Source organism: Heptranchias perlo, chromosome 11 (assembly GCF_035084215.1).
Source record: "Heptranchias perlo isolate sHepPer1 chromosome 11, sHepPer1.hap1, whole genome shotgun sequence".
In the NCBI taxonomy this organism is placed as follows: Eukaryota; Metazoa; Chordata; class Chondrichthyes; order Hexanchiformes; family Hexanchidae; genus Heptranchias; species Heptranchias perlo.
This window is the reverse complement of record NC_090335.1, coordinates 5,678,459-5,705,645: the sequence shown is the minus strand read 5'-3', so window position 1 is coordinate 5,705,645 and position 27,187 is coordinate 5,678,459. Positions and strand designations below refer to the sequence as shown.

The following is a 27,187-nucleotide window of genomic DNA, read 5'->3' as shown; positions in this document are numbered from 1 at the left end:
ATTTTCTGATTTTGAAATGCCATTGGACTGGCCTGCATTGTTTCTTTTGAGGTGATAGCACTGGATTCCAGGAGTATCTTGCTAAAAGGTGATGGCACTCGAATTCACAATTAGAAGACACATTGGCTTTTATTCCCCGCCAGGCCGAACAGTATCACCTGACAGATTCCATTAAATCTCCCTGCAAGGGGCCCTTAGGGAGGTTTTAAACTATCGACAAAAAGGCACACACTTTATCTTTTATCTGTTTATTTTATTACTTGAGATTATTCTTAAAGGCTTGAACTTGTGAGCACATTTAGCTTGTTTAATTGTTAGGGTCGAATGTTAACAGATCAAAGTGGACTCTCACAGCTGTGTGTGAGAACCTATCGCATTCAGACAGACCCTGAGAGATCCTACCCGGACGCAGCTCCATGCTTTGTACAACATCCTCCTGAGTGTTGTGGAGGGTGAGAGATCAGACTTGTTGCTGCCCGTGTACAGGCTCAATGATGGGACGGGCAGCTGCGCACCTGGACAGGCTGTTTACCTTGTGATTTTGCCACAGTGAGCCATAACCCGATTTCCTTGTGAAAGGATATTACTGAAACGTGGCTGCAACTGAAGAAAATGACAGGTGTGTTTTGGAGGGACAGCTTCTCTCTTTGTTACAAAGAGATCAAATAGCTGCTGGTGTTAAATATCGCAGGAACTGTTCTTTAAAGGCCAGTAAACACAGGTTTAGCATTATGTCTGGTGGAGGGACGGTTCTGTTCACTCACTAAAACTGGAGTCAAAAACCACTTAAAGTAAGTAATGACTTTATCAATCCTGTAGATGTGTACCTGACGTCGGGGTAGGACCCAGGACCCGTCTGTGTCCCTGACCATGCAGCATCTATCCTTTGCTCATTACTTCTGCCAATTTCCAAAGACCCACTAATGGTGCAACTAATCATTTCAATCTGTATTTTAAAAAAAGGTACAAAAAGGAGTTCAGAAATACAAATTAAAGATCAAAGCCATTGCATTTATCTTTAGAAGAATTAATGCGATTTGTATATTTTATTAGGTTCTAACTTTTGTATCAAGTATAATGGGGAAAACAAAAGTATTACAGGGTGAGCTCAGGATATGTGTGCTGTGGAAGGTGTGTAAATTTTAAAGGCTTCAACCACCATCTTCCAGCTGGTTCCTAGAAAATAATGAAATTAATACCAACTTTGGACTACGTGACTTTTTTTGTAGCCATGGTTAACAGATGGCATGTCCAGTTAGAGTCTGAATGGGGACAAATACAGAGGATCTGGAAGGGGACAGTCTTGTAACATGTAAGTAGCATTGTTACAAGTTTTGGGTCTGACTTAGATATAATCTCAGGTACAGCAGTGCTGATCACCCCCATAAATGGTCAAAGTGTCTTTTGTTCAGGAGCATGTTTGTACTGCCCAATATCTAATTATATGATGGGGGAGGGCATAACAATAGGATCCCCTTGTGATCTGAACTGGATGTTGTGTCTTTCACATGTGCTCTGATGTGTGTTTTTCCAGACTTTCCTCAAGGCGGAGTGAAATACATTAGTAAGACAAAGCCAGATATGAAAAGTTAAGTTGCTTTATTTTAGAGACAGCAAGTGAATGCACAGGGTAGCAGATATAATTGTATCTTGACTTGATTCAACTAACTGCAGAACCCTCAACAACAAGATCAATAATAAACATATGCCACTCTGTCACTATTAGCAGGCAAGCGTAACTTTTTCCTGGTTTGCTTCTGATCCTGACCAGCCCTGGGCTTGACATTGGCACATTTCCCCTTGTTAGACCAGGCTTGCTCCAAAGGCCCAGCTGGGTGACTACAGATATGTCTCTTTGTCCTTTTGTCTGGCTTCCAAGCCAGCGGGAAGGCTGACTCTCTGACTTCTTCCCCATTCAGACACTTTAGAACTCATTGCTCATGTTACAAAGTATAGAACTGATTCTTATAAATATAGTCTCAATGATTTACCAGTAGGCCTGTCAGTAAAACCTGCTACCTCTTCTCCCGCCCCCCCCCCCCCCCCACCCCCACAAATCCGCATTAAGAATGTGCACTTAAATAAAACAAATGCTATTCTCAAAATGAATAGGGGAGGCCCTCGCTTAATGTGCCTGGAATAAGACAGTTTGCTCTCGTTGTATTAGTTTATAATATTCCACAAACTGTCTCGTCTGACTTTAGTCCACATTTTCAATGCCTGCAGCCTGTTTTTTTTTTAAACTTGTGGGAATTCGCTTAATATAGCACTTAAATCATAACTCATTCCCACATCCTTTCATGAAAAAAAAAATCAAAAATCCTTAAACGTGATAACCTAGGACAATTGAAAGTAGTAACTGCAACAGTCAACTATATTTCAAAATAATACCGGGAAGTGTCAGGTCTAATTCCGAATGTACAAACATACGTGTGAGAAAGGGGGACGGGTAAAGACCAACTGATCCATTGAGCCTAGCGTGGTGTAACGTCTGCACCCTATCAAACTTGCAGAATGGGCATGTAATTGGCGAATGAATTTCAATATAGGTAAGTGTGATGTGGTGCTTTTTGGTTGGAGGAATAAGGAGGCCACTTACTCCTTGGAAAATAAGAGTCCAAGTGGGGTATAGCAGCAAAGGGATCTAGGGTTACAGGTTCACAAATTATTAGAAATGAACCCCAGTGTTTTGTTTGCATTTTTTATGGCTTTGTTAACCTGCGTTGCTACTTTTAGAGGAATAGAATTCAAAAGCAGAGAAGTTATGTTAAACTTGTATAGAACCTTGGTTAGACCACACTTGGAGTACTGTGCACAGTTCTGGTCTCCATGTTACAAAAAGGATACAGAAGCTCTGGAGAAATTGCAAAAAAGATTTACGAGGATGATACCAGAACTGAGAGGGTACAACTATCAGGATAGACTGAACAAGCCGGGGATCTTTTATTCCAAAAAGAGAAGGGTGAGGGGTGACTTGGTAGGTCTTTAAAATTATGAAGGGGTTTGATAGGGTAGACGTAGAGAAGATGTTTCTGCTTGAGGGGGGGCCAAAACTAGGGGCCATAAATGTAAGATAGTCACTAATAAATCCAATAAGGAATTCAGGAGAAACTTCTTTACTCAGAGTGGTGAGAAAGTGGAACTTGCTACCACAAGGAGTAGTTGAGGCGAACACCATAGATGTATTTAAGGAGAAGCTAGAAAAATACGAGGGAGAAAGGAATGGAAGGATATGTTTGATAGGATGAGATGAAGTAAGGTGGGAGGAGGCTCTTGTGGGGCACAACCACCGGCATAGACCGGCTGGCCTGTTTCTGTGCTGTAAATTCAATGTAATTCTATTGCTCCCATTCCTCCCTTCCACGCACAGCCAGGCAATCTCCTGGGAGAGGCAAAAACACAGAGGAAAAACCGATTCCGGAAAAAATTCTGGGGAATTCCTCTCTGACCACTCTATCTACCTTATCAGATCCTTTAATTGTCTTAAACACCTCAATTATATCACCCTTTAATCTCCTGTACTCGAGGGAATACAAGTCTTGTCTTTGCCACCTATCCGCATAATTTAACCTTTTAAGCTGCAGTATCGTTCTGGTGAATCTGTGCTGCACCCCCTCCAAAGCCAATATAGCATTCCTGAGGTGCGGTCTCCAGAACTGAACCCAGAACTCCAAACGTGGTCTAACCAGAGCTTTATATAACTGTAACATAACTTTCACCCCTTTGTATTTCAGCCCCCTTAAGCTGAAGGCTAACATTCCATTTCAGTCATACGCCATAGTCCCCGGGACTAAATTTCAGTCATACCCCATAGTCCCAGGAACTAATTTCAGTCATACCCCATAGTCCCAGGAACTAATTAAAAAAAAACAGGCTGCAGGCATTGAAAATGTGGACTAACGTCAGACGAGACAGTTTGTGGAATATTATAATTATTATTTTTAATTAGTTTTTGTACCTGTCCACTTGTTTTTAGTGATTTCTGTACATGGACCCCTAAATTTCTCTGCTCCTCCACAGTTCCTAGCTTCTCATCCTTTAGAAAATACTCTGATCTATCTTCCTTAGGTCCAAAGTGGATGACTTCGCACAGATCCTTTGCAAAATAAATATTTCCCTTAACATCTAATCTAGTTCTATTCTGTGTAACTCCCTAACCTATCTCTCGAATAACCAATTGACTTGGATTGGGTGTAATCCTTTCATTGTCGACCTCAATCAAATTTTCTCAAAGCGTCCGCTTTTCTAAAGTAAAAAGCCTCTGTGCTCTTAGCCTATCCTAGTAACTGAAGAATCTTCAATTAGCATTCAATCAGTGACCCTCCTCTGAGCCTTTTACAGAGCCTCGAACACCCACCATACTCTAACACCCACCATATAAGGGGAACAAAAATGGACACAGCACTTTAGATGTGGCCTGAACAAGGCCTTGTACACAGAAAGAAGTGGTAACTGAGACCCTTGGATATAATTGAAAGTAGTGGGAACAGTCAGTTATAATGGAAACTGATTCCTGGGGAAGTCGAGTATAACGGAAAGTAGTACCTGGGACAGTGGGGTATGATTGAAAGTAGTACCTGGGACAGTGGGATATGACTGAAATTAGTACCTGGGTCAGTGGGATATGACTGAAATTAGTACCTGGGTCAGTGGGATATGACTGAAATTAGTACCCGGGACTGTGGGGTATGACTGAAATTAGTTTCTGGGACTATGGGGTATAACGGAAAGTAGTACCTGGGTCAGTGGGGTATAATGGAAAGTAGTACCTGGGACAGGGGGGTATAATGGAAAGTAGTACCTGGGACAGGGGGGTATGACTGAAATTAGTTCCTGGGACTATGGGGTATGACTGAAATTTAGTACCGGGGACTATGGCGTATGACTGAAATTAGTACCGGGGACTATGGGGTATAATGGAAAGTAGTACCTGGGACAGTGGGGTATAACGGAAACTAGTACCTGGGACAGTGGGGTATAACTGAAACTAGTACCTGGGACAGTGGGGTATAACTGAAATTAGTACCTGGGACAGTGGGGTATAATGGAAAGTAGTACCTGGGACAGTGGGGTATGACTGAAACTAGTACCTGGGACTATGGGGTATAACGGAAAGTAGTACCTGGGACTGTGGGGTATAACGGAAAGGAGTACCTGGGACAGGGGATATGACTGAAACTAGTACCTGGGACAGTGGGGTATAACTGAAATTAGTACCTGGGACAGTGGGGTATGACTGAAATTAGTACCTGGGACAGTGGGGTATGACTGAAACTAGTACCTGGGACAGTGGGGTATGACTGAAACTAGTACCTGGGACAGTGGGGTATGACTGAAACTAGTACCTGGGACAGTGGGGTATGACTGAAACTAGTACATGGGACAGTGGGGTATGACTGAAACTAGTACCTGGGACAGTGGGGTATGACTGAAATTAGTACCTGGGACAGTGGGGTATGACTGAAATTAGTACCTGGGACAGTGGGGTATGACTGAAACTAGTACCTGGGACAGTGGGGTATGACTGAAACTAGTACCTGGGACAGTGGGGTATGACTGAAACTAGTACCTGGGACTGTGGGGTATGACTGAAACTAGTACCTGGGACAGTGGGGTATGACTGAAACTAGTATATGGGACAGTGGGGTATGACTGAAACTAGTACCTGGGACAGTGGGGTATGACTGAAATTAGTACCTGGGACTATGGGGTATAACGGAAAGTAGTACCTGGGATAGTGGGGTATAACTGAAAAAGTACCTGGGACAGTCAGGAATAACTGAAAGTCTTGTAAGAAAGTGTTATAATTGTAAGTGGTACCTGTGATACTGATATAATTGTATCTAATATCATCATGTGTAATTGATTGTAGTTACAGTGATTGGAAGTAGTACCTCGATATAATTGAAAATAGAACCTAGGGCAGATATCTGAAAGGAGTATCTGGCATATTCATGTATAGTTGATGTTCGTACTTGTGAGAACACTTATAATTGGAAGTAGTGCTTGGGACAAACAAGTATAATTGAAGCCACTGGCTGGGAGAGTGAGCTATCTAGGACAGTTGGATAGAATTGAAAGTACTACCTAGGATAGTCAGGTGCAGTTAAAAGCAATAACTGGCACAGACAGCTGTGATTAAATAATTGTAAACAATTTTACAACACCAAGTTATAGTCCAGCAATTTTATTTTAAATTCACAAGCTTTCGGAGGCTTCCTCCTTCCTCAGGTGAACGTTGTTGGAAAAGTTCACCTGAGGAAGGAGGAAGCCTTTGAAAGCTTGTGAATTTAAAATAAAATTGCTGGACTATAACTTGGTGTTGTAAAATTGTTTACAATTGTCAACCCCAGTCCATCACCGGCATCTCCACATCGTGATTAAATAAAGCATCTGGTGACATCACCTATCATTGAACAGTGAAGCATGATGAAAAGTAGTCTGTGGAACAGGCAGATGTAATTAAATTACTAGCTGGGACAGTCAGTTGTAATTGAAAGTAGTATATTGGAGAATTAATTATAATCAAAAGTAATACTGGAGGCATTGTGTATGTCTGTTATAATTGTGCCAGGTACAACTTGTCACATAACCAAAAGTACTACACACACACTTAGTTGTAGTAAAACTAGTAACTGGGACAGTCAGATATAACTGGGAAAAGATCCAGGGACAGTCGATTATAATTGAAGGTAGTATTTGATACTGTCAGGTGTATTTGAAATTTGCAGAATTTAGATCGACAATAGATAATTCTTTTGGGTTTAGCATCTCTCCCATAAACAGATACAACATGGCTCAGGACCAAGAGTTTTCCTTTACTGCCCAGAATCTGGTCATAGATCACTGGGCCCAGTGGGTGGTAATTCTGAATCCCTTTCTAGATACTATAATATCGCAAGCGTCACCACATGCGCTTCACCAATTGTTTGGAGGACAGACTGATAAACACTTTAGGCAGACAGAGCCAAGCCTCAATCAACAAACTGGGTTATTTTACAAGCGATAAGCGAATGAACAGAGACACGATTACAGGGAATTACGAATACACTATGGTATTGTATTGATGTGATACACTATGGAAGTGTATTAATGTGATACACTATGGTGTTGTATTAACTTGATACACTATGGTTGTGTATAATGAACATACAAATAATAATAGACAGGAAAAGACTCTGTGGTCCACCCAATTGTGATACCTTGTGTATCACAATATATACATTCTCCACCCCACCCAAAACCTTGTGATCTGGGAGAGGTGGAAAACCAAATAAAAACCCAGGCCAATATGGGGGGGAAAAATCTAGGAAATTCCTCTTCGATCCATTAGGCAATCAAAACTAGTCCAGGAGATCACTGGCCCTAATATTTCTCTGCATTGCCTACCTTTTGTATGAGGTGATCTCTGCCCCAGCCAGAAACAGGTCCAGCTCTTACTTGAAGGAATTCAGCGAAATAGCATCTACTGCACGAGCCGTCATCCTGTTCCAGAGGTCCACGATTCCCTGGCGAAAGAACAACCTCCTGACATGTAACCTAGATCTGGCTTTATACAACTTAAAATTGTGACCTCCACGCCCCCCCCCCCCCCCCCCCCCCCGGCCCCGGTCCTCCCTAACCTATTTAATTGGAACAAACTGTCAACTCGAACACAATCTATTCCCTTCATCGTTTTGTAAACCTCGATCAGATCACCCATAAGTCGATGCTTCTCTAAAGTGTAGAGTCCCAGCTCTTTCAGCCTATCTTGATATCTAAGATGCTTTAAGCTGGGAATTAGTCTCGTGGCCCTCCTCTGCATCCTTTACAAAGCCTCAATATCACCCAGCATCTGAGGAGACCAAGACTGGGCACAGTATTCCAACTGAGGTCTGATCAAGATCTTGTACAAGGACAAAATAATATGCTTTGTCTTTTAGTCAATTGCCCTATAAATGCACCACAACACCTTATTTGCTCTACCTGTCACTTCATGGCATTGTTCATAAACCTTTAGAGATCTATGCACTAGAACGCCCAGATCTCCTTTCTCCAGCTGCCTTAATGCTTTTCCCTGAAGGGTGTATGTATGGTGAGCATTTGCCTTGTCCACATGCGTAATACTGTACTTCTCCAAATTAAACATCATTTGCCAGTCACGAGCCTGGTCCCCAAAATATCAAGATTCGCCTTAAGCTGTTGAGCATCGTCTACAGTCCTGACACTTACACAGATCTTAGTATCATCTGCAGATCGTGCCCCCCATACCTACATCTAAATCATTAGTAAAGAGCAATGGTCTCAACAGCTGGTAACCCAAACAGATCCAAATGCATCTATAACTACTTTCTGCCGAGGGCCTTCCAGCCAGTTCTCAATCCAATTCAATATATTATCACCAATACCAGAGGCTTCGATTTTGTAGATTCAGTACTTTGTCAAAAGCACCATGGTAGTCTATTAATGTGATACAACATCGCAGGGAGTTAATGATTGTACCATAGTAGTGTATGAATGTATGGCAGCATGCTCTTGAGTTATGGTGATACATCATTATGGTGTACTTGGTGCTGCACAATTAATACTATATTCATGTGCTTTACAATGGTGGTAATGTTATTGTGGTACAGTATGGTCATGTATTAGCTTGATACACTATGGTATTGTATTAATGTAAAAAAACTCTGGCATTGTATTAGTTTGATACACTATTGTATTAATGTAATACACTGTGGTAGTGAATTAATGTGATGCATCATTGTAGTGTATTCATGTGCTTTACTGTGGTGGTGAATTTATGTGCTGTATCATGGTACTATGTTATTGTGGTACACTTTGGTCGTGTATTAGTGTGTTGCACTATGGTAGTCTATTAACATGATGTGCCAGGTTGTTTATTAATATTTTGTGCTATGATATGTTTTTTTTACTATGCTACACCATGGTGGATATCCTCATAATTTTCTCCACATGTTGGAAATACTGATGTCCCAGAGGAGCTGCTGTTCCAAGATGGCACCTTGTCCTTAAGGGAGGGTATCAAATGGTGAAACAGCTCCCCCTCCCCTCAACATTGCATTTCTCTATTTCCTTGTGACTAGTCCATTGTGGCATTGTCAGAAGTTTGGGGAAGGTTTCTGGCTGGCCCTGGAAGAAACTACGTCCTGACCCCCTCACACACTGATACCTTCCTCGTCTTTGGCCCACCACTTTGTATTACATTGATGCTTCTGTTGCCCTCTGACACAATTCTTGCCCCACCTCCTCCTTCAATGCGCTTGTTCCTACTTGATGTAGGACATTTTCTATTTCCATGCTCCCCCCAACTAAATCCTTTTCTCCATAGCAAATTCTCTTCTTCAGCAATCTTCAATGTCACTTTTCATCCTCGTATCATTGTACCAATTGCGAGGAGCTCATGAATTTCCTCTACTTCCCACCCCTTGCATCCCAGCTCTGATCACCCAGCTTCCCTTTTCAGTCCTTTGAAGGCCGATAGCATCAACCTGTCCTTGTCCCCTGGTTTCCTTCCTGCATCCTTTAAAACAGCTGTCTTTATGCGCCCTCTTTATATAAAAAACAAGAATCTGTTCTCGACCCCTTCACTTTCTCCAATTACCTCTCCACTAGAAACCTCCCCCTTCTTTCTAATATCCTGAAACCCATCTTTGCTTCCACCTCTCACCACTACCCATTTGAAGTCCTCCAAATCCAGCTGCTGCCAAATGCACAGCACTGATACCACAACAATCAAAATCTCCAACGACATCCTGTTAGATTGAGACTGTTCCTTCCCTTCCTCCTTAACGTCACTGCTGCCTTTGGTACTGTGACCATTTCATTCTGCTCATTTCAGAGTTCAGCTTCCTCCCTGCACTCAATACTTCTTTCTTCCACCTCTGATATGCTGCCCAGCTCTGACCCTACCTTTCCCCTTTGCTGCTGAAGCCCTAATCCTCACCACCATCACCTCAAGGCTAGATTTCTCCAAAGTTCTCCTTATTGGGAGACCAAATTAAAGGGTATGACGGTTGAAAAGCAATGGCAAATATTTAAAGAAATTTAAAGAAAACATTTAAAGAAATATTTCAATATACATTCCATTGAGAAATAAAAACTCTATGGGAAAGGTGATCTGCCCGTGGCTAACTAAAGAAGTTAAGGATAGTATTAGATTAAAAGAAGAGACTTATAATGTTGCCAAGAAGAGTAGTAAGCCTGAGGATTGGGAGAGTTTTAGAAACCAGCGAAGGACGATCAAAAAATTGATTAAAAAGAGAGAAAATAGAATATGAAAGTAAACTAGCACGAAATATAAAAACGGTTTGTAAGAGCTTCTACAAGTATGTAAAAAAGAGATTAGCAAAAGTAAATGTGGGTCCCTTAGAGGTTGAGACTGGAGAAATTATAATGGGGAATCAGGAAATGGCAGATGCATTAAACAAATATTTTGTATCTGTCTTCACAGTTGAAAGCACAAAAAACATACCAGAAATAGTGGGGAACCAAGGGTCTAATGAGAGTGAGGAACCTAAAGTAATTATTATCAGTAGAGAAAAAGTACTTGAGAAACTAATGGGACTAATAGCCGATAAATCCCCTGGACCTGATGACCTACATCCGGGGGTTCTAAAAGAGGTGGCTGCAGAGATAGTGGATGCATCTTCCAAAATTCTCTAGATTCTAGAACAGTCCCAGCGGATTGAAAGGTAACAAATGTGACCCCACTATTCAAGAAAGGAGGGAGAGAGTAAACATGGAACGACAGGCCAGTCGTTGGGAAAATGCTGGAATCCATTATTAACGAAGTGGTAACAGGGCACTTAGAAAATCACAATATGATTAGGCAGAGTCAACATGGTTTTATGAAAGGGAAATCGTGTTTGACAAACCTAGTAGAGTTTTTTGAGGATGTAACTAGCAGGGTAGATAAAGGGAAACCAGCAGATGTTGTATATTTTGGATTTTCAAAAGGCATTTGATAAGGTGCTACATAAAAAGTTGTTACACAAGATTAGGGTTCATGGGATTGGGGGTAACATATTAGCATGGATAGAGGATTGGTTAACGGACAGAAAACAGAGAGTAGGATAAACGGGTAATTTTCAGGTTGGCAGGCTGTAACGAGTGGGTGCCGCAAGGATACGGTACTTGGGCCTCAGCTATTTACAATCTATATTAATAACTTAGATGAAGGAACTGAGTGTAATGTATCCAAGTTTGCTGATGTTACAAAGCTAGGTGGGAAAGTAAGCTGTGAGGAGGACAAAAAGAGTGTGCAAAGGGATATAGACAGGTTAAGTGAGTGGGCGAGAAGGAGGCAGATGGAGTCTAATGTGGGGAAATGTGAGGTTATTCACTTTGGTAGGAAGAATAGAAAAACAGAATATTTTTAAATGGTGAGAAACTATTAAATGTTGGTGTTGAGAGAGATTTGGGTATCCTCGTACAAGAAACACAAAAAGTTAGCATGTAGGTACAGCAAGCAATTACGGTAGCATAGTGGTTATGTTACTGGGCGAGTAATCCAGAGGCCTGGACTAAAATCCAGAGTCATGAGTTCAAATCCCGCCACGGCAGCTGGCGAATTTAAATTCAATTAATTAAATTCAATTAATTAAATTCAATTAATTAAATTCAATTAATTAAATAAAAATCTGGAATTAAAATACGAGTATCAGTAATGATGGCCATGAAACTACCGGATTGTCGTAAAAACCCATCTGGTTCACTAATGTACTAATGTCCCAAGGAAACCTGCCGTCCTTACCCGGTCTGGCCGATATGTGACTCCAGACCCACAGCAATGTGGTTGATTCTTAATTGCCCTCTGAAATGGCCTAGCAAGCCACTCAGTTGTAAAATCTCGCTACGAAAAGTCATAATAAGAATAAAACCGGACGGACCACCCGGCATCGGACCACTAGGCACCGGACACGACAACGGCAAAACACCAAGCCCAGTCGACCCTGCAAGGTCCTCCTTACTAACATCTGGGGACTTGTGCCAAAATTGGGAGAGCTGTCCCACAGACTAGTCAAGCAACAGCCTGACATAGCCATACTCACAGAATCATACCTTTCAGCCAACGTCCCAGACTCTTCCATCACCATCCCTGGGGATGTCCTGTCCCACCAGCAGGACAGACCCACCAGAGGTGGCGGTACAATGATATACAGTCAGGAGGGAGTGGCCCAGAGAGTCCTCAACATTGACTCTGGACCCCATGAAATCTCATGGCATCAGGTCAAACATGGGCAAGGAAACCTCCTGCTGATTACCACCTACCGTCCTCCCTCAGTTGATGAATCTGTCCTCCTCCATGTTGAACACCACTTGGAGGAAGCACTGAGGGTAGCAAGGGCACAGAATGTACTCTGGGTGGGGGACTTCAATGTCCATCACCAAGAGTGGCTCGGTAGCACCACCACTGACCGAGCTGGCTGAGTCCTGAAGGACATAGCTGCCAGACTGGGCCTGCGGCAGGTGGTGAGCGAACCAACACGAGGGAAAAACTTACTTGACCTCGTCCTCACCAATCTACCTGTCGCAAATGCATCTGTCCATGACAGTATTGGTAGGAGTGACCACCGCACAGTCCTCGTGGAGATGAAGTCCCGTCTTCTCACTGAGGACACCATCCAACGTGTTGTGTGGCACTACCACCGTGCTAAATGGGATAGATTCAGAACAGATCTAGCAGCTCAAAACTGGGCATCCATGAGGCGCTGTGGGCCATCAGCAGCAGCAGAATTGTATTCCAGCACAATCTGTAACCTCATGGCCCGGCATATTCCTCACTCTACCATTACCAACAAGGCAGGGGATCAACCCTGGTTCAATGAGGAGTATAGAAGAGCATGCCAGGAGCAGCACCAGGCGTACCTAAAAATGAGGTGCCAACCTGGTGAAGCTACAACTCAGGACTACATGCATGCTAAACAGCGGAAGCAACATGCTATAGACAGAGCTAAGCGATTCCACAACCAACGAATCAGATCAAAGCTCTGCAGTCCTGCCACATCCAGTCGTGAATGGTGGTGGACAATTAAACAACTAACGGGAGGAGGAGGCTCCATGAACATCCCCATTCTCAATGATGGCGGAGTCCAGCACGTGAGTGCAAAAGACAAGGCTGAAGCGTTTGCAACCATCTTCAGCCAGAAGTGCCGAGTGGATGATCCATCTCAGCCTCCTCCCGATATCCCCACCAAGACGGAAGCCAGTCTTCGGCCAATTCGATTCACTCCACGTGATATCAAGAAACAGCTGAGTGCACTGGATACAGCAAAGGCTATGGGCCCCGACAACATCCCAGCTTTAGTGCTGAAGACTTGTGCTCCAGAACTAGCTGTGCCTCTAGCCAAGCTGTTCCAGTACAGCTACAACACTGGCATCCACCCGACAATGTGGAAAATTGCCCAGGTATGTCCTCTCCACAAAAAGCAGGACAAATCCAATCCGGCCAATTACCGCCCCATCAGTCTACTCTCAATCATCAGCAAAGTGATGGAAGGTGTTGTCGACAGTGCTATCAAGCTGCACTTACTCACCAATAACCTGCTCACCGATGCTCAGTTTGGGTTCCGCCAGGAGCACTCGGCTCCAGACCTCATTACAGCCTTGGTCCAAACATGGACAAAAGAGCTGAATTCCAGAGGTGAGGTGAGAGTGACTGCCCTTGACATCAAGGCAGCATTTGACCGAGTGTGGCACAAAGGAGCCCTAGTAAAATTGAAGTCAATGGGAATCAAGGGAAAAACTCTCCAGTGGCTGGAGTCATACCTAGCACAAAGGAAGATGGTAGTGGTTGTTGGAGGCCAATCATCTCAGTCCCAGGGCATTGCTGCAGGAGTTCCTCAGGGCAGTGTCCTAGGCCCAACCATCTTCAGCTGCTTCATCAATGACCTTCCCTCCATCATAAGGTCAGAAATGGGGATGTTCGCTGATGACTGCACAGTGTTCAGTTCCATTCGCAACCCCTCAGATAATGAAGCAGTCCGAGCCTGCATGCAGCAAGACCTGGACAACATCCAGGCTTGGGCTCATAAGTGGCAAGTAACATTCGCGCCAGATAAGTGCCAGGCAATGACCATCTCCAACAAGAGAGAGTCTAACCACCTCCCCTTGACGTTCAATGGCATTACCATCGCCGAATCCCCCACCATCAACATCCTGGGGGTCACCATTGACCAGAAACTTAACTGGACCAGCCATATAAATACTGTGGCTACGAGAGCAGGTCAGAGGCTGGGTATTCTGTGGCGAGTGACTCACCTCTTGACTCCCCAAAGCCTTTCCACCATCTACAAGGCACAAGTCAGGAGTTTGATGGAATACTCTCCACTTGCCTGGATGAGTGCAGCTCCAACAACACTCAAGAAGCTCGACACCATCCAAGATAAAGCAGCCCGCTTGATTGGCACCCCATCCACCACCCTAAACATTCACTCCCTTCACCACTGGCGCACTGTGGCTGCAGTGTGCACCATCCACGGGAGGCACTGGAGCAACTCGCCAAGGCTTCTTCGACAGCACCTCCCAAACCCGCGACCTCTACCACCTAGAAGGACAAGAGCAGCAGGCACATGGGAACAACACCACCTGCACGTTCCCCTCCAAGTCACACACCATCCCGACTTGGAAATATATCGCCGTTCCTTCATTGTCGCTGGGTCAAAATCCTGGAACTCCCTTCCTAACAGCACTGTGGGAGAACCGTCACCACATGGACTGCAGCGGTTCAAGAAGGCGGCTCACCACCACCTTCTCGAGGGCAATTAGGGATGGGCAATAAATGCTGGCCTCGCCAGCGACGCCCACATCCCGTGAACGAATAAAAAAAAAATATCCAATTCCCTTTTGAAAGTTACTATTAAGTCTGCTTCCACCACCCTTTCAGGCAGTGCATTCCAGATCATAACAATTTCTCTTTCCTTATTCCACCATTAAAGGCCACCTCCTAAGCCACTGTGCCCTGCCATCAGGAAGGCCCTCCTCCCTCAGCAGATCCCCCTTGTCACTTTCTTCATGCCTTTTTCAGATCTTTTATTTTCACAGTGCTTTTCCCCTCTGTGCTTGTCACTTTCTCCCTACTGCTCAGTGTCCTCTCATTACCCATCACCCTATAAGGTGCTCAGATGTATCTCTATACATAGAATTCTGTTGGAAGTTACATTGTTGACCTATTCAACATTATATCTTAGTCACATTCCCTGTCAGCTTTACATTCAATCATGCAACAGCAGCAAATATTAATTGAGTCGCTCTGCACTGATTGAGCCAATGTTCTGTGCAGTCCGCCGTTAACATTTGCAGGTTTTGTGCTTTATACCGATTCTCTTTATCTCAAATATCGATTTAGAGTCCTGCACAAATTGAGTTTGGGCAGCCTCCACCCAGTTTCTAATGGGCATGTGACTACGACAAAAAAACCTTCATTCTGCCGATCTGATGATCAGTGCATGAATTGGTCCAGTAGGACATGCTCCATGAAGAGGAGTTGAGGCACATAGCACGCTAGGGTCGCCAACTCTGCTTGGACGTATTCATCACATGACCTCCTGCCTCTAACCTCCCCGCCCCCACGCGCCTGCCATTGGTCATCCGACATGCCCATCCTCGCAGCGCATCACCTTCCCACCGCCAATTGGAAAGCAAACAGACTCTTCATTACCTGATTGGATGACTCTTGACTCTCAGTCAAATAGCCTTTTTTCTCCATCTCCAATATTTTTACAACTAGTAAATGAAAGTTCAAGGAAATGAATAAAAACAATCTCTTTTATTGTCTCTATGATTTTTCACCTGAGTTGCTCCCAGCATTGTCCTGGAGATTAATCTTTAATCCCTGGAGACTCCAGGACAATCCTGGAGGATTGGCAACCTTATTGGAGGCCTATGGCTGAAGCTTTACTTTGCAACTGGCTGTTCTGTCCCTAAGTTAATTGTACTGGATACATGAAATGTGGAAGTGTCCCATTCCCACTGCTAGCAACCCCTGCTTTTTGATAAACACAATAATTCGTTCAAAAACAATTAATTGCAGTTTTTAGCTCAGTCTCCTTCTCTGCTGTATGGTCTATCACAGATTTCTAATGCTACGCTCTGGGTAAATTAAATCCCATCTATTAGAAGAGGCATGTTCAATAAATCAACTGATATCTGAAATAGACATTTAATATTTTTACAGTTAAGACTTTAAACCGAGAGACGTCTGCCCTCTCAGGTGGATGGAAAAGATCCCATGGCACTATTTCGAAGAAGAACAAGGGAGTTCTCCCTGGTGTTCTGGCCAATATTTATCCCTCAACCAACATCACTAAAACAGATTCTCTGGTCATTATCACATTGCTATTTGTGGGATCTTGCTGTGCGCAAATTGGCTGCCTGTGTTTCCTACATTACAACAACAATTCAAAAGTATTTCTTTGGCTGTAAAGCTCTTTGCGATGTCCTGAGTCATGAAAGGCGATATATAAACATTCAACGGCATTACCATCACCAAATCCCCCACCATCAACATCCTGGGGGTTACCATTGACCAGGAACTTAACTGGACCAGCCACATAAATACTTTGGCTACAAGAGCAGGTCAGAGGCTGGGTATTCTGTGGCGAGTTACTCACCTCCTGACTCCCCAAAGCCTTTCCACCATCTACAAGGCACAAGTCAGGAGTTTGATGGAATACTCTCCACTTGCCTGGGTGAGTGCAGCTCCAACAACACTCAAGAAGCTCGACACCATCTAGGACAAAGCAGCCCACTTGATTGGCACCCCATCCATCACCCTAAACATTCACTCCCTTCACCACCGGCGCACCGTGGCTGCAGTATGTCCCATCTACAGGATGCACTGCAGCAACTCGCCAAGGCTTCTTCGACAGCACCTCCCAAACCCACGACCTCTACCACCCAGAAGGACAAGGGCAGCAGGCACGTTCCCCTCCGAGTCACACACCAACCCGACTTGGAAGTATATCACCATTCCTTCATAGTTGCTGAGTCAAAATCCTGGAACTCCCTACCTAACAGCACTGTGGGAGAACCTTCACCAGACGGACTGCAGCGGTTCAAGAAGGCGGCTCACCACCACTTTCTCAAGGGCAATTAGGGATGGGCAATAAATGCTGGCCTTGCCAGCGATGCCCACATCCCATGAACGAATATATATGCGAGTTTTATGCGAGTTTCTTTTCTTAATCGTGTGCAGAGAGCTGGCATGACTGTAGAAAGCAATGAAATAGTCCTCTGAGAGTGGGTAACACAACCCTTGTGCCATGTTCACATTCAAACAGGGAAGCATGGAACGCTTTGCATGTCATGGTGGATTGTATCTGTGCATGTAAGTTCACAGCCGGACTGCTTGGATATAGTCGAAGCCCCGCTGCCCTGTGTGTGCAAGTGGCAGCCATTGTCACAGGCTGCTCATGGTGAAGAATCCCATGCTGCAGACTTGTCCATTTCTCTGAGTTCCTCAGAATAAGGTCTGTGTTTAAATTTAGATTGATTACTATAAAGCAGGAAGGAAGCCTGTGCACAAAGATCCTCCCTTCAGGCAGCACTGCATTCGCTGCTCTTGTGGTTAAGATTCTTTATTTTTAAACAGAATGAATGGCAGTTTCAGCTTTACGAGAATGCTTGAGATTGATTCTGCAGACATTGGGAAATCATTAATGACCCTTGTTTTATATAAGAAGGAATGAGTTGCCTGGTAACTTGCAGCACCGCTGAAGAGTTGGGTAAATAACACAATTCTACTAGGCTGTTTGTCGTTGTAACCTACACTGCTCTGTAAAATTGATGAGTGACTGATGAGAACTTTGGGACCTGGACACTGGAGTGGAGTGATGAGCAGGGGGAGCCAGGGTTATTTTTAATTTGTTATCATTAGCAGCAAAATTGAAGTAGAAACCTGTTAATGAATAATAATAAGGAATGTCCCATATTTAGGATGGTGATGAAGTGACTGACTTAACATCTTGTTGAAGGAGCTTTTGAGAAGACGCGGGCATCTTTTAATGTGTTTCTTAATTTTTGAAACTGAAGTGCTGGTACAGATAACACACATTCTGTTAATTAGAGGGGTGATGATCTGGTTTTGTGAATAATAAGTCTGTACCTAAAGGAGATGGTGCCCTTTATTTATAAAAATGATGGCCCAGAATTTGCTGGGAAAATAATGGTGAGTTTAATGCACATGCCGTTATTAGTGTGAAAAGAACCCAGTAATTCACGGCGAGGAATAGAAATGGCATGTGTTGCAAATCTCCACGAATTGCTGGCCGATTTGCACCACTCCGCTGTTAGCTTCGCAAAAACGGGAGTTCGACGTCATCCTCCTCTTGCGCTTCAAGAAATTGCTGCATTTGCGCTGTTAAAACGAATTAAACTCGCTGCAAAAAGTTAGGGTTGGTATTTAGTTACTTAAGGACCCTTTTAATGAGGAGATTTATGCTCCTGCAATGCCATTCAATCTCTCCGGCCCAGAAAGGGAACAATCGAAACTGTGGCGTCTCACTCCTGTAGGTAGTAAATTGTTCTTAGAGATTTTTAATTTTTTTTCTTACTTTTCCTTTCTGTCTCTTTTTCTCTCTCTCAATCCAATCTTTCTTTCTGTTTCTATTTCTTTTTCTGTACCTGATTTGACTCTAATTCATTCTATTTCCTTCTCTGTCGTTCGGTTTCTTTCTCAATCCTTAAATCTAATTGATTAAGGAAATAGACTATTGGTCCCGTCATTCACCAAGGTCCCAGATGCCCCGTTACCCTCGCACTTCCAGCAATTTGTGGTGCAAAAATTTTCGACTGAAGGGTGAGGGAAAAAAATCTAACAAACTGGGCACATTGCGAGATGTCCCACTCCATAAAATTCTGGTCTGAAATGAATTAATTTGTAAGTATGATGTTTTTGAACAAAGCAGGCGTTCAGTAGCTATGATTTAGTTCTGTCATTTAAAGAAAGGACCACCATTTATATTGTTTCACAACCTCAGGATCTCCCAACGCACTTAACAGCCAGTGAAGTATAGTCATTGTTGTAATCTAGGAAACATAGCAGCCAAATTTACGCATAGCAAGGTCCCACAAACAGCAATGAGATAAAGGACCAGATAATGTGTTTTAGTGATGTTAGTTAAGGGCTAAATATCAGCCAAGACACCGAGGAGATGTGTGAGGCAAAGGAGGAGATTGCGGGGGCTCTGACACATATATTCAGAACCTCTCTGGCCACAGGGGATGTGCCAGAGGACTGGAGAACCGCTAATGTAATACCATTATTCAAGAAGGGGAGTAGGGAAAAACCGGGGAACTACAGGCCAGTGAGCCTAACATCAGTGGTAGGAAAATTATTGGAAAAAATTCTGAAGGACAAAATTAGTCTCCACTTGGAGAAGCAAGGATTAATCAGGGATAGTCAACATGGCTTTGTCAAGGGAAGATCATGTCTGACTAATTTGATTGAATTTTTTGAGGGGGTGACTAGGCGTGTGGATGAGGGTAACGCAGTGGATGTGGTATACATGGATTTCAGTAAGGCCTTCGATAAAGTCCCCCACAGGAGACTGGTCAAGAAGGTACGAGCCCATGGAATCCAGGGTGCCTTGCCACTTTGGATACAAAACTGGCTTAGTGACAGAAGGCAGAGGGTGATGGTCGAAGGTTGTTTTTGTGACTGGAAGCCTGTGGCCAGTGGGGTACCACAGGGATCGGTGCTGGGTCCCTTGCTGTTTGTGGTCTACATTAATGACTTGGATATGAATGTAAAAGGTATGATCAGTAAGTTCGCTGATGATACAAAGATTGGTAGGGTGGTAAATAGCGAGGAGGATAGCCTCAGTCTGCAGGACGATATAGATGGGTTGGTCAGATGGGTGGAACAGTGGCAAATGGAATTTAACCCGGAAAAGTGCGAGGTGATGCACTTTGGAGGGACTAACAAGGCAAGGGAATACACAATGAATGGGAGGACCCTAGGCAAGACAGAGGGTCAGAGGGATCTTGGTGTGCAAGTTCACAGATCCCTGAAGGCGGCGGAACAGGTAGATAAGGTGGTAAAGAAGGCATATGGGATACTTGCCTTTATTAGCCGAGGCATAGAATATAAGAGCAAGGAGGTTATGATGGAGCTGTATAAAACACTGGTTAGGCCACAGCTGGAGTACTGTGTGCAGTTCTGGTCGCCACACTACAGGAAGGATGTGATCGCTTTGGAGAGGGTGCAGAAGAGATTCACCAGGATGTTACCAGGGCTGGAGCGCTTCAGCTATGAAGAGAGACTGGGAAGATTGGGTTTGTTTTCCTTGGAGCAGAGGAGGCTGAGGGGGGACATGATTGAGGTGTACAAAATTATGAGGGGCACAGATAGGATGGATACTAAGGAGCTTTTTCCCTTCGTTGAGGGTTCTATAACAAGGGGACATAGATTCAAGGTAAAAGGCGGGAGGTTTAGAGGGGATTTGAGAAAGAACTTTTTCACCCAGAGGGTGGTTGGAGTCTGGAACTCACTGCCTGAAAGGGTTGTGGAGGCAGGAACCCTCACAACATTCAAGAAGCATTTGGATGAGCACTTGAAATGCCATAGCATACAAGCTACGGACCAAATGCTGGAATATGGGATTAGAGTAGACAGGGCTGATGGCCAGCGCGGACACGATGGGCCGAAGGGCCTCTATCCGTGCTCTATGACTCTCTATGACTCTATGAGAACTCCCCTGCTCTTCTTCGAATTTACTCTGTCTTATTCAAGAGAGTTCACAGAATGTGGGATCAGTTTTATGAATTAGCACTCCCAGCTTGGAACTTTGTGTGCCGAGAGTATGTATCAGGAATTAGGGTTGGAGGTCAGTGCAATTGTTCTGGATGGAATAGCATACGTTGTGCACTGGCCTGTGCTCCTGAATTTTGGTATGTGCTCCTGGTGTGCAAACTCTGTAGCAGGAACATTAATTCATCAGATCCACCCGAATGTTGTCATTTATTTACACAAAAAAATCAAAGTCCTGCACATATGGCATTGACTGATTAAAAATGTGATACAAACTGTGTGCAAATATTAGCACAGTGATTAACGCCTGGGATTGACTCTGGGTAGAGTGCTAGAGGCAAATACCCTGGAATCATTTCGGAGATCTTTCGATGTTCTGATCAGGATAGAGGCTGTCATTTTTTGCTGGATAGATGAGCTAAAATGAGCGGAATGCAGTTCTTCATTTGCATTTATCTTGTGATTCCAAGCACTTAGTTTTGCAAAACTTGTTTTTCTGTACCGAATGACTGGGATTTTTGAACAGCATTTGCACTTTCTAGGTAAAGGAGTGCAGGGTGTGCTTTATGGTCTGCTATAGCAAATGTGTTTCAAAATGTAAAATAAATCACTTACTTTGAGAATGTGTTTGGAACTGATGTGACTATTTGCCATATTTTCAGACCTATGATGTCAGCCTGTCATTCACAAGAGCCAAAAATCACTTCATTTCCATACAGCTGATAATGTAGCTACACTTAATGTTTGTTTCCATAGAGACAAGTTGTTCACCAACCAGGTTCTTCCAAGCACGTGGTCCTGACAATGGCCAATGAGCAGCACTTATTCCAGCACACTGTATCTTGCTTATTAGCTGCTGATAATCTTTCTTGACACAACAATTGTTCCAGACCGGGCTCTGAGCACATAATTCAGATGCAGATAATCCTTGCAGATGAGATCTTACACCACAGCCCCAGTTGCCTGTGTACGTGGACGCTGTTTAAAGAGCAAGGAGTTCCCCCAGTGTCCTGGCCAATACTGGTCCCTTAACAATCACCACAAAAACAGATTACGTTGTCACTTACCTAAGGGTGACAGTGACTGCCCTTGACATCCAGGCAGCATCCGAGTGTGGCACCAAGGAGCCCTAGTAAAATTGAAGTCACTGGGAATCGGGGAAAACTCTCCAATGGCTGGAGTTGTACCGAGCATAAAGGAAGATGGAGGCCAATCATCTCAGCCCCAGGACATTGCTGCAGGAGTTCCTCAGGGCAGTGTCCAAGGCCCAACCATCTTCAGCTGCTTCATCAATGACCTTCCCTCCATCATAAGGTCAGAAATGGAGATCTTTGCTGATGATTGTACAGTGTTCAGTTCCATTCGCAACCCCTCAGATAATGAAGCAGTCCTTGCCCGCATACAGCAAGACCTGGACAACATCCAAGCTTGGACTGATAAGTGGTAAGTTACATTCACACCAGACAAGTGCATTACCATCGCCAAATCACCCACCATCAACATCCTGGGGGTCACCATTGACCAGAAACTTAACTGGAACAGCCACATAAATACTGTGGCTGCAAGAGCAGGTCAGAGGCTGGGTGTTTTGCAGCGAGTGACTCACCTCCTGACTCCCCAAAGCCTTTCCACCATCCACAAGTCACAAGTCAGGAATGTGATGGAATACTCTCCACTTGCCTGGAAGAGTGCAGCTCCAACAACACTCAAGAAGCTCGACACTATTCAGGACAAAGCAGCTCACTTGATTGGCACCCCATCCACCACCCTAAACGTTCACTCCCTTCACCACCGGCGCACTGTGGCTGCAGTGTGTACCATCCACAGGATGCACTGCAGCAACTCGCCAAAGCTTCTTCGACAGCACCTCCCAAACCCACAACCTCTACCACCTAGCAGGACAAGGGCAGCAGGCGCATGGGAACAACACCACCTGCACGTTTTCCTACAAGTCAAACTCCATTTTGACTTGGAAATATATCGGCGTTCCTTCATCGTCGCTGGATCAAAATCCTGGAACTCCCTTCCTGACAGCACTGTGGGAGTATTTTCACCACACGGACTGCAGCGGTTCAAGAAGGCAGCTCACCACCACCTTCTCAAGGGCAATTGGGGATGGGCAATAAATGCTGGACTTGCTAGCAAAGCCCACGTCCAATGAATGCATTAAAAAAAAGTTGTTTGGGAGATGTCGCTGGCACCTTATGACTGGGACATTTGTCTAGGAATAGTTAGTCAGTGCTCTTCAAAAATACTTCATCGCGTGAAGCTTTGAGACATTTCAACATGATGAGGTGCTGTGTAAATAAACGTGAGTAATTCCTCTTATGAGCATCTCCTTTAATTTTTTTTATTTGTTTATGGGATGTGGGCGTCGCTGGCAAGGCCAGCATTTATTGCCCATCCCTAATTGCCGTTGAGAAGGTGGTGGTGAGCCGCTGCCTTAAACTGTTGCAGTCTGTGTGGTGAAGGTTCTCCCACAGTGCTGTTAGGTAGGGAATTCCAGGATTTCTACCCAGCGATGATGAAGGAACGGCGATATATTTCCAAGTTGGGGTGGTGTGTGACTTGGAGGGGAACGTGCAGGTGGTGTTGTTCCCATGTGCCTGCTGCCATTGTCCTTCCAGGTGGTAGAGGTCGCGGGTTTGGGAGGTGCTGTCGAAGAAGCCTTGGCGAGTTGCTGCAGTGCATCCTGTGGATGGTACATACTGCAGCCACGGTGCACTGGTGATGAAGGGAGTGAATGTTTAGGATGCTGGATGGGGTGCCAATCAAGCGGGCTGCTTTGTCCTGGATGGTGTCGAGCTTCTTGAGTGTTGTTGGAGCTGCGCTCATCCAGGCAAGTGGAGAGTATTCCATCACACTCCTGACTTGTGCCTTGTAGATGGTGGAAAGGCTTTGGGGAGTCAGGAGGTGAGTCACTCGCCGCAGAATACCCAGCCTCTGACCTGGTCTTGTAGCCAAAGTATTTATGTGGCTGACCAGTTAAGTTTCTGGTCAATGGTGACCCCCAGGATGTTGATGGTAATGCCGTTGAATGTCAAGGAGAGGTGGTTAGACTTTCTCTTGTTGGAGATGGTCATTACCTGGCACTTGTCTGGCGCGAATGTTACTTGCCACTTATCAGCCCAAGCCTGGATGTTCTCCAGGTCTTGCTGCATGAGACCATGGACTGCTTCATTATCTGAGGGGTTGCGAATGGAACTGAACACTGTGCAATCATCAGCGAACATCCCCATTTCTGACCTTATGATGGAGGGAAGGTCATTGATGAAGCAGCTGAAGATGGTTGGGCCTAGGACATTGCCCTGAGGAACTCTTGCAGCAATGTCCTGGAGCTGAGATGATTGGCCTCCAACAACCACTACCATCTTCCTTTGTGCTAGGTATGACTCCAGCCACTGGAGTGTTTGCCCCTGATTCCCATTGACTTCAATTTTACCAGGGCTCCTTGGTGCCACACTCAAATGCTGCCTTGATGTCAAGGGCAGTCACTCTCACCTCACCTCTGGAATTCAGCTCTTTTGTCCATGTTTGGACCAAGGCTGTAATGAGGTCTGGAGCCGAGTGGTCCTGGCAGAATCCAAACAGAGCATTGGTGAGCAGGTTATTGGTGAGTAAATGCCGCTTGATAGCACTGTCGACGACACCTTCCATCGCTTTGCTGATGATTGAGCGTAGACTGATGGGGCGGTAATTGGCCGGATTGGATTTGTCCTGCTTTTTGTGGACAGGACGGATGTGGGCAATTTTCCACATTGTCGGGTAGATGCCAGTGTTGTAGCTGTACTGGAACAGTTCGACTAGAGGTGCGGCTAGTTCTGGAGCACAAGTCTTCAGCACTGTTGTCGGGGCCCATAGCCTTTGCTGTATCCAGTGCGCTCAGCCGTTTCTTGATATCACGTGGAGTGAATCGAATTGGCTGAAGACTGGCTTCTGTGATGTTGGGGATATCAGAAGGAGGCCAAGATGGATCATTCATTCGGCACTTCTGGCTGAAGATGGTTGTAAACGCTTCAGCCTTGTCTTTTGCACTCGCGTGCTGGACTCCGCCATCATTGAGAAAGGGGATGTTCACGGAGCCTCCTCCTCCCGTTAGTTGTTTAATTGTCCACCACCATTCACGACTGGATGTGGCAGGACTGCAGAGCTTTGATCTGATCTGTTGGTTGAGGAATCGCTTAGCTCTGTCTATAGCATGTTGCTTCCGCTGTTTAGCATGCATGTAGTCCTGTGTTGTAGCTTCAGCAGGTTGGCACTTCATTTTTAGGTACGCCTGGTGCTGCTCCTGGCATGCTCTTGACTACACTCCTCATTGAACCAGGGTTGATCCCCTGGCTTGTTGGTAATGGTAGAGTGAGGAATATGCCGGGCCATGAGGTTACAGATTGTGCTGGAGTACAATTCTGCTGCTGCTGATGGCCCACAGTGCCTCATGGATGCCCAGTTTTGAGTTGCTAGATCTGTTCTGAATCTATCCCATTTGACACGGTGGTAGTGCCACACAACACGTTGGATGGTGTCCTCAGTGTGAAGACAGGACTTCTCTCTTCACTGCGCCTCTCCCTTATACTTGTTTTTTGAAACAATCTATCCTGCTGCAATAACCGACTGTCCACGTATGCCTTCCTTTCTTTGTCACTTTGTGCACCATTCCTCACCCTCTGCACTTCGCACCTCTCCCTCCTCACACCTCTCCATTCTCACCTTCCTCACACTCACTCCTCACCCTCTTCACCGCCCTTCTCCCTCCTCACACCCCTCCATTCTCACCTTCCTCACACTCTCTCCTCACCCCCTTCACCACACCTCTCCCTCCTCACACCCCTCCATTCTCACCTTCCTCACACTCGCTCCTCACCCCCTTCACCACACCTCTCCCTCCTCACACCCCTCCATTCTCACCTTCCTCACACTCGCTCCTCACCCCCTTCACCACACCTCTCCCTCCTCACACCCCTCCATTCTCACCTTCCTCACACTCGCTCCTCACCCCCTTCACCACACCTCTCCCTCCTCACACCCCTCCATTCTCACCTTCCTCACACTCGCTCCTCACCCCCTTCACCACACCTCTCCCTCCTCACACCCCTCCATTCTCACCTTCCTCACACTCGCTCCTCACCCCCTTCACCACACCTCTCCCTCCTCACACCCCTCCATTCTCACCTTCCTCACAGTCACTCCTCACCCTCTTCACCACACCTCTCCCTCCTCACACCCCTCCATTCTCACCTTCCTCACACTCACTCCTCACCCTCTTCACCGCCCTTCTCCCTCCTCACACCCCTCCATTCTCACCTTCCTCACACTCACTCCTCACCCTCTTCACCGCCCTTCTCCCTCCTCACACCCCTCCATTCTCACCTTCCTCACACTCTCTCCTCACCCCCTTCACCACACCTCTCCCTCCTCACACCCCTCCATTCTCACCTTCCTCACAGTCACTCCTCACTCTCTTCACCACACCTCTCCCTCCTCACACCCCTCCATTCTCACCTTCCTCACACTCTCTCCTCACCCCCTTCACCACACCTCTCCCTCCTCACACCCCTCCATTCTCACCTTCCTCACACTCTCTCCTCACCCCCTTCACCACACCTCTCCCTCCTCACACCCCTCCATTCTCACCTTCCTCACACTCGCTCCTCACCCCCTTCACCACACCTCTCCCTCCTCACACCCCTCCATTCTCACCTTCCTCACACTCTCTCCTCACCCCCTTCACCACACCTCTCCCTCCTCACACCCCTCCATTCTCACCTTCCTCACACTCGCTCCTCACCCCCTTCACCACACCTCTCCCTCCTCACACCCCTCCATTCTCACCTTCCTCACACTCGCTCCTCACCCCCTTCACCACACCTCTCCCTCCTCACACCCCTCCATTCTCACCTTCCTCACACTCTCTCCTCACCCCCTTCACCACACCTCTCCCTCCTCACACCCCTCCATTCTCACCTTCCTCACAGTCACTCCTCACCCTCTTCACCACACCTCTCCCTCCTCACACCCCCCCATTCTCACCTTCCTCACACTCACTCCTCACCCTCTTCACCGCCCTTCTCCCTCCTCACACCCCTCCATTCTCACCTTCCTCACACTCTCTCCTCACCCCCTTCACCACACCTCTCCCTCCTCACACCCCTCCATTCTCACCTTCCTCACACTCGCTCCTCACCCCCTTCACCACACCTCTCCCTCCTCACACCCCTCCATTCTCACCTTCCTCACACTCGCTCCTCACCCCCTTCACTTCCCACCTCACACCTCTCCCTTGCACCTTAACAAACCTCTCCACTGATCACCTTCTTCACACCTCTTCTCACCCTCGCCACCTCTCGCCCCTTCGCCCCCGTTGCCTCTCGCCTCTTCGCCCCCGTCGCCTCTTCGCCCCCGTCGCCTCTTCGCCCCCGTCGCCTCTTCGCCCCCGTCGCC

The 27,187-nt window shown here is 45.7% G+C and overlaps 1 protein-coding gene across 2 annotated transcripts in view; it reads left to right on the top strand.

The window, feature by feature from the left end:
• Positions 1–471: 471 nt before the first annotated feature.
• mcf2la (mcf.2 cell line derived transforming sequence-like a) overlaps positions 472–27,187 on the top strand; it is a 249,981-nt gene continuing 223,265 nt past the window's right edge. For both annotated transcript variants that reach the window (XM_067992473.1, XM_067992474.1), the window contains exon 1: positions 472–619. In XM_067992473.1, the coding sequence (XP_067848574.1) occupies positions 613–619 (7 nt within the window). In that variant the 5' untranslated portion in view covers positions 472–612. The remainder of the gene's footprint in view (positions 620–27,187) is intronic.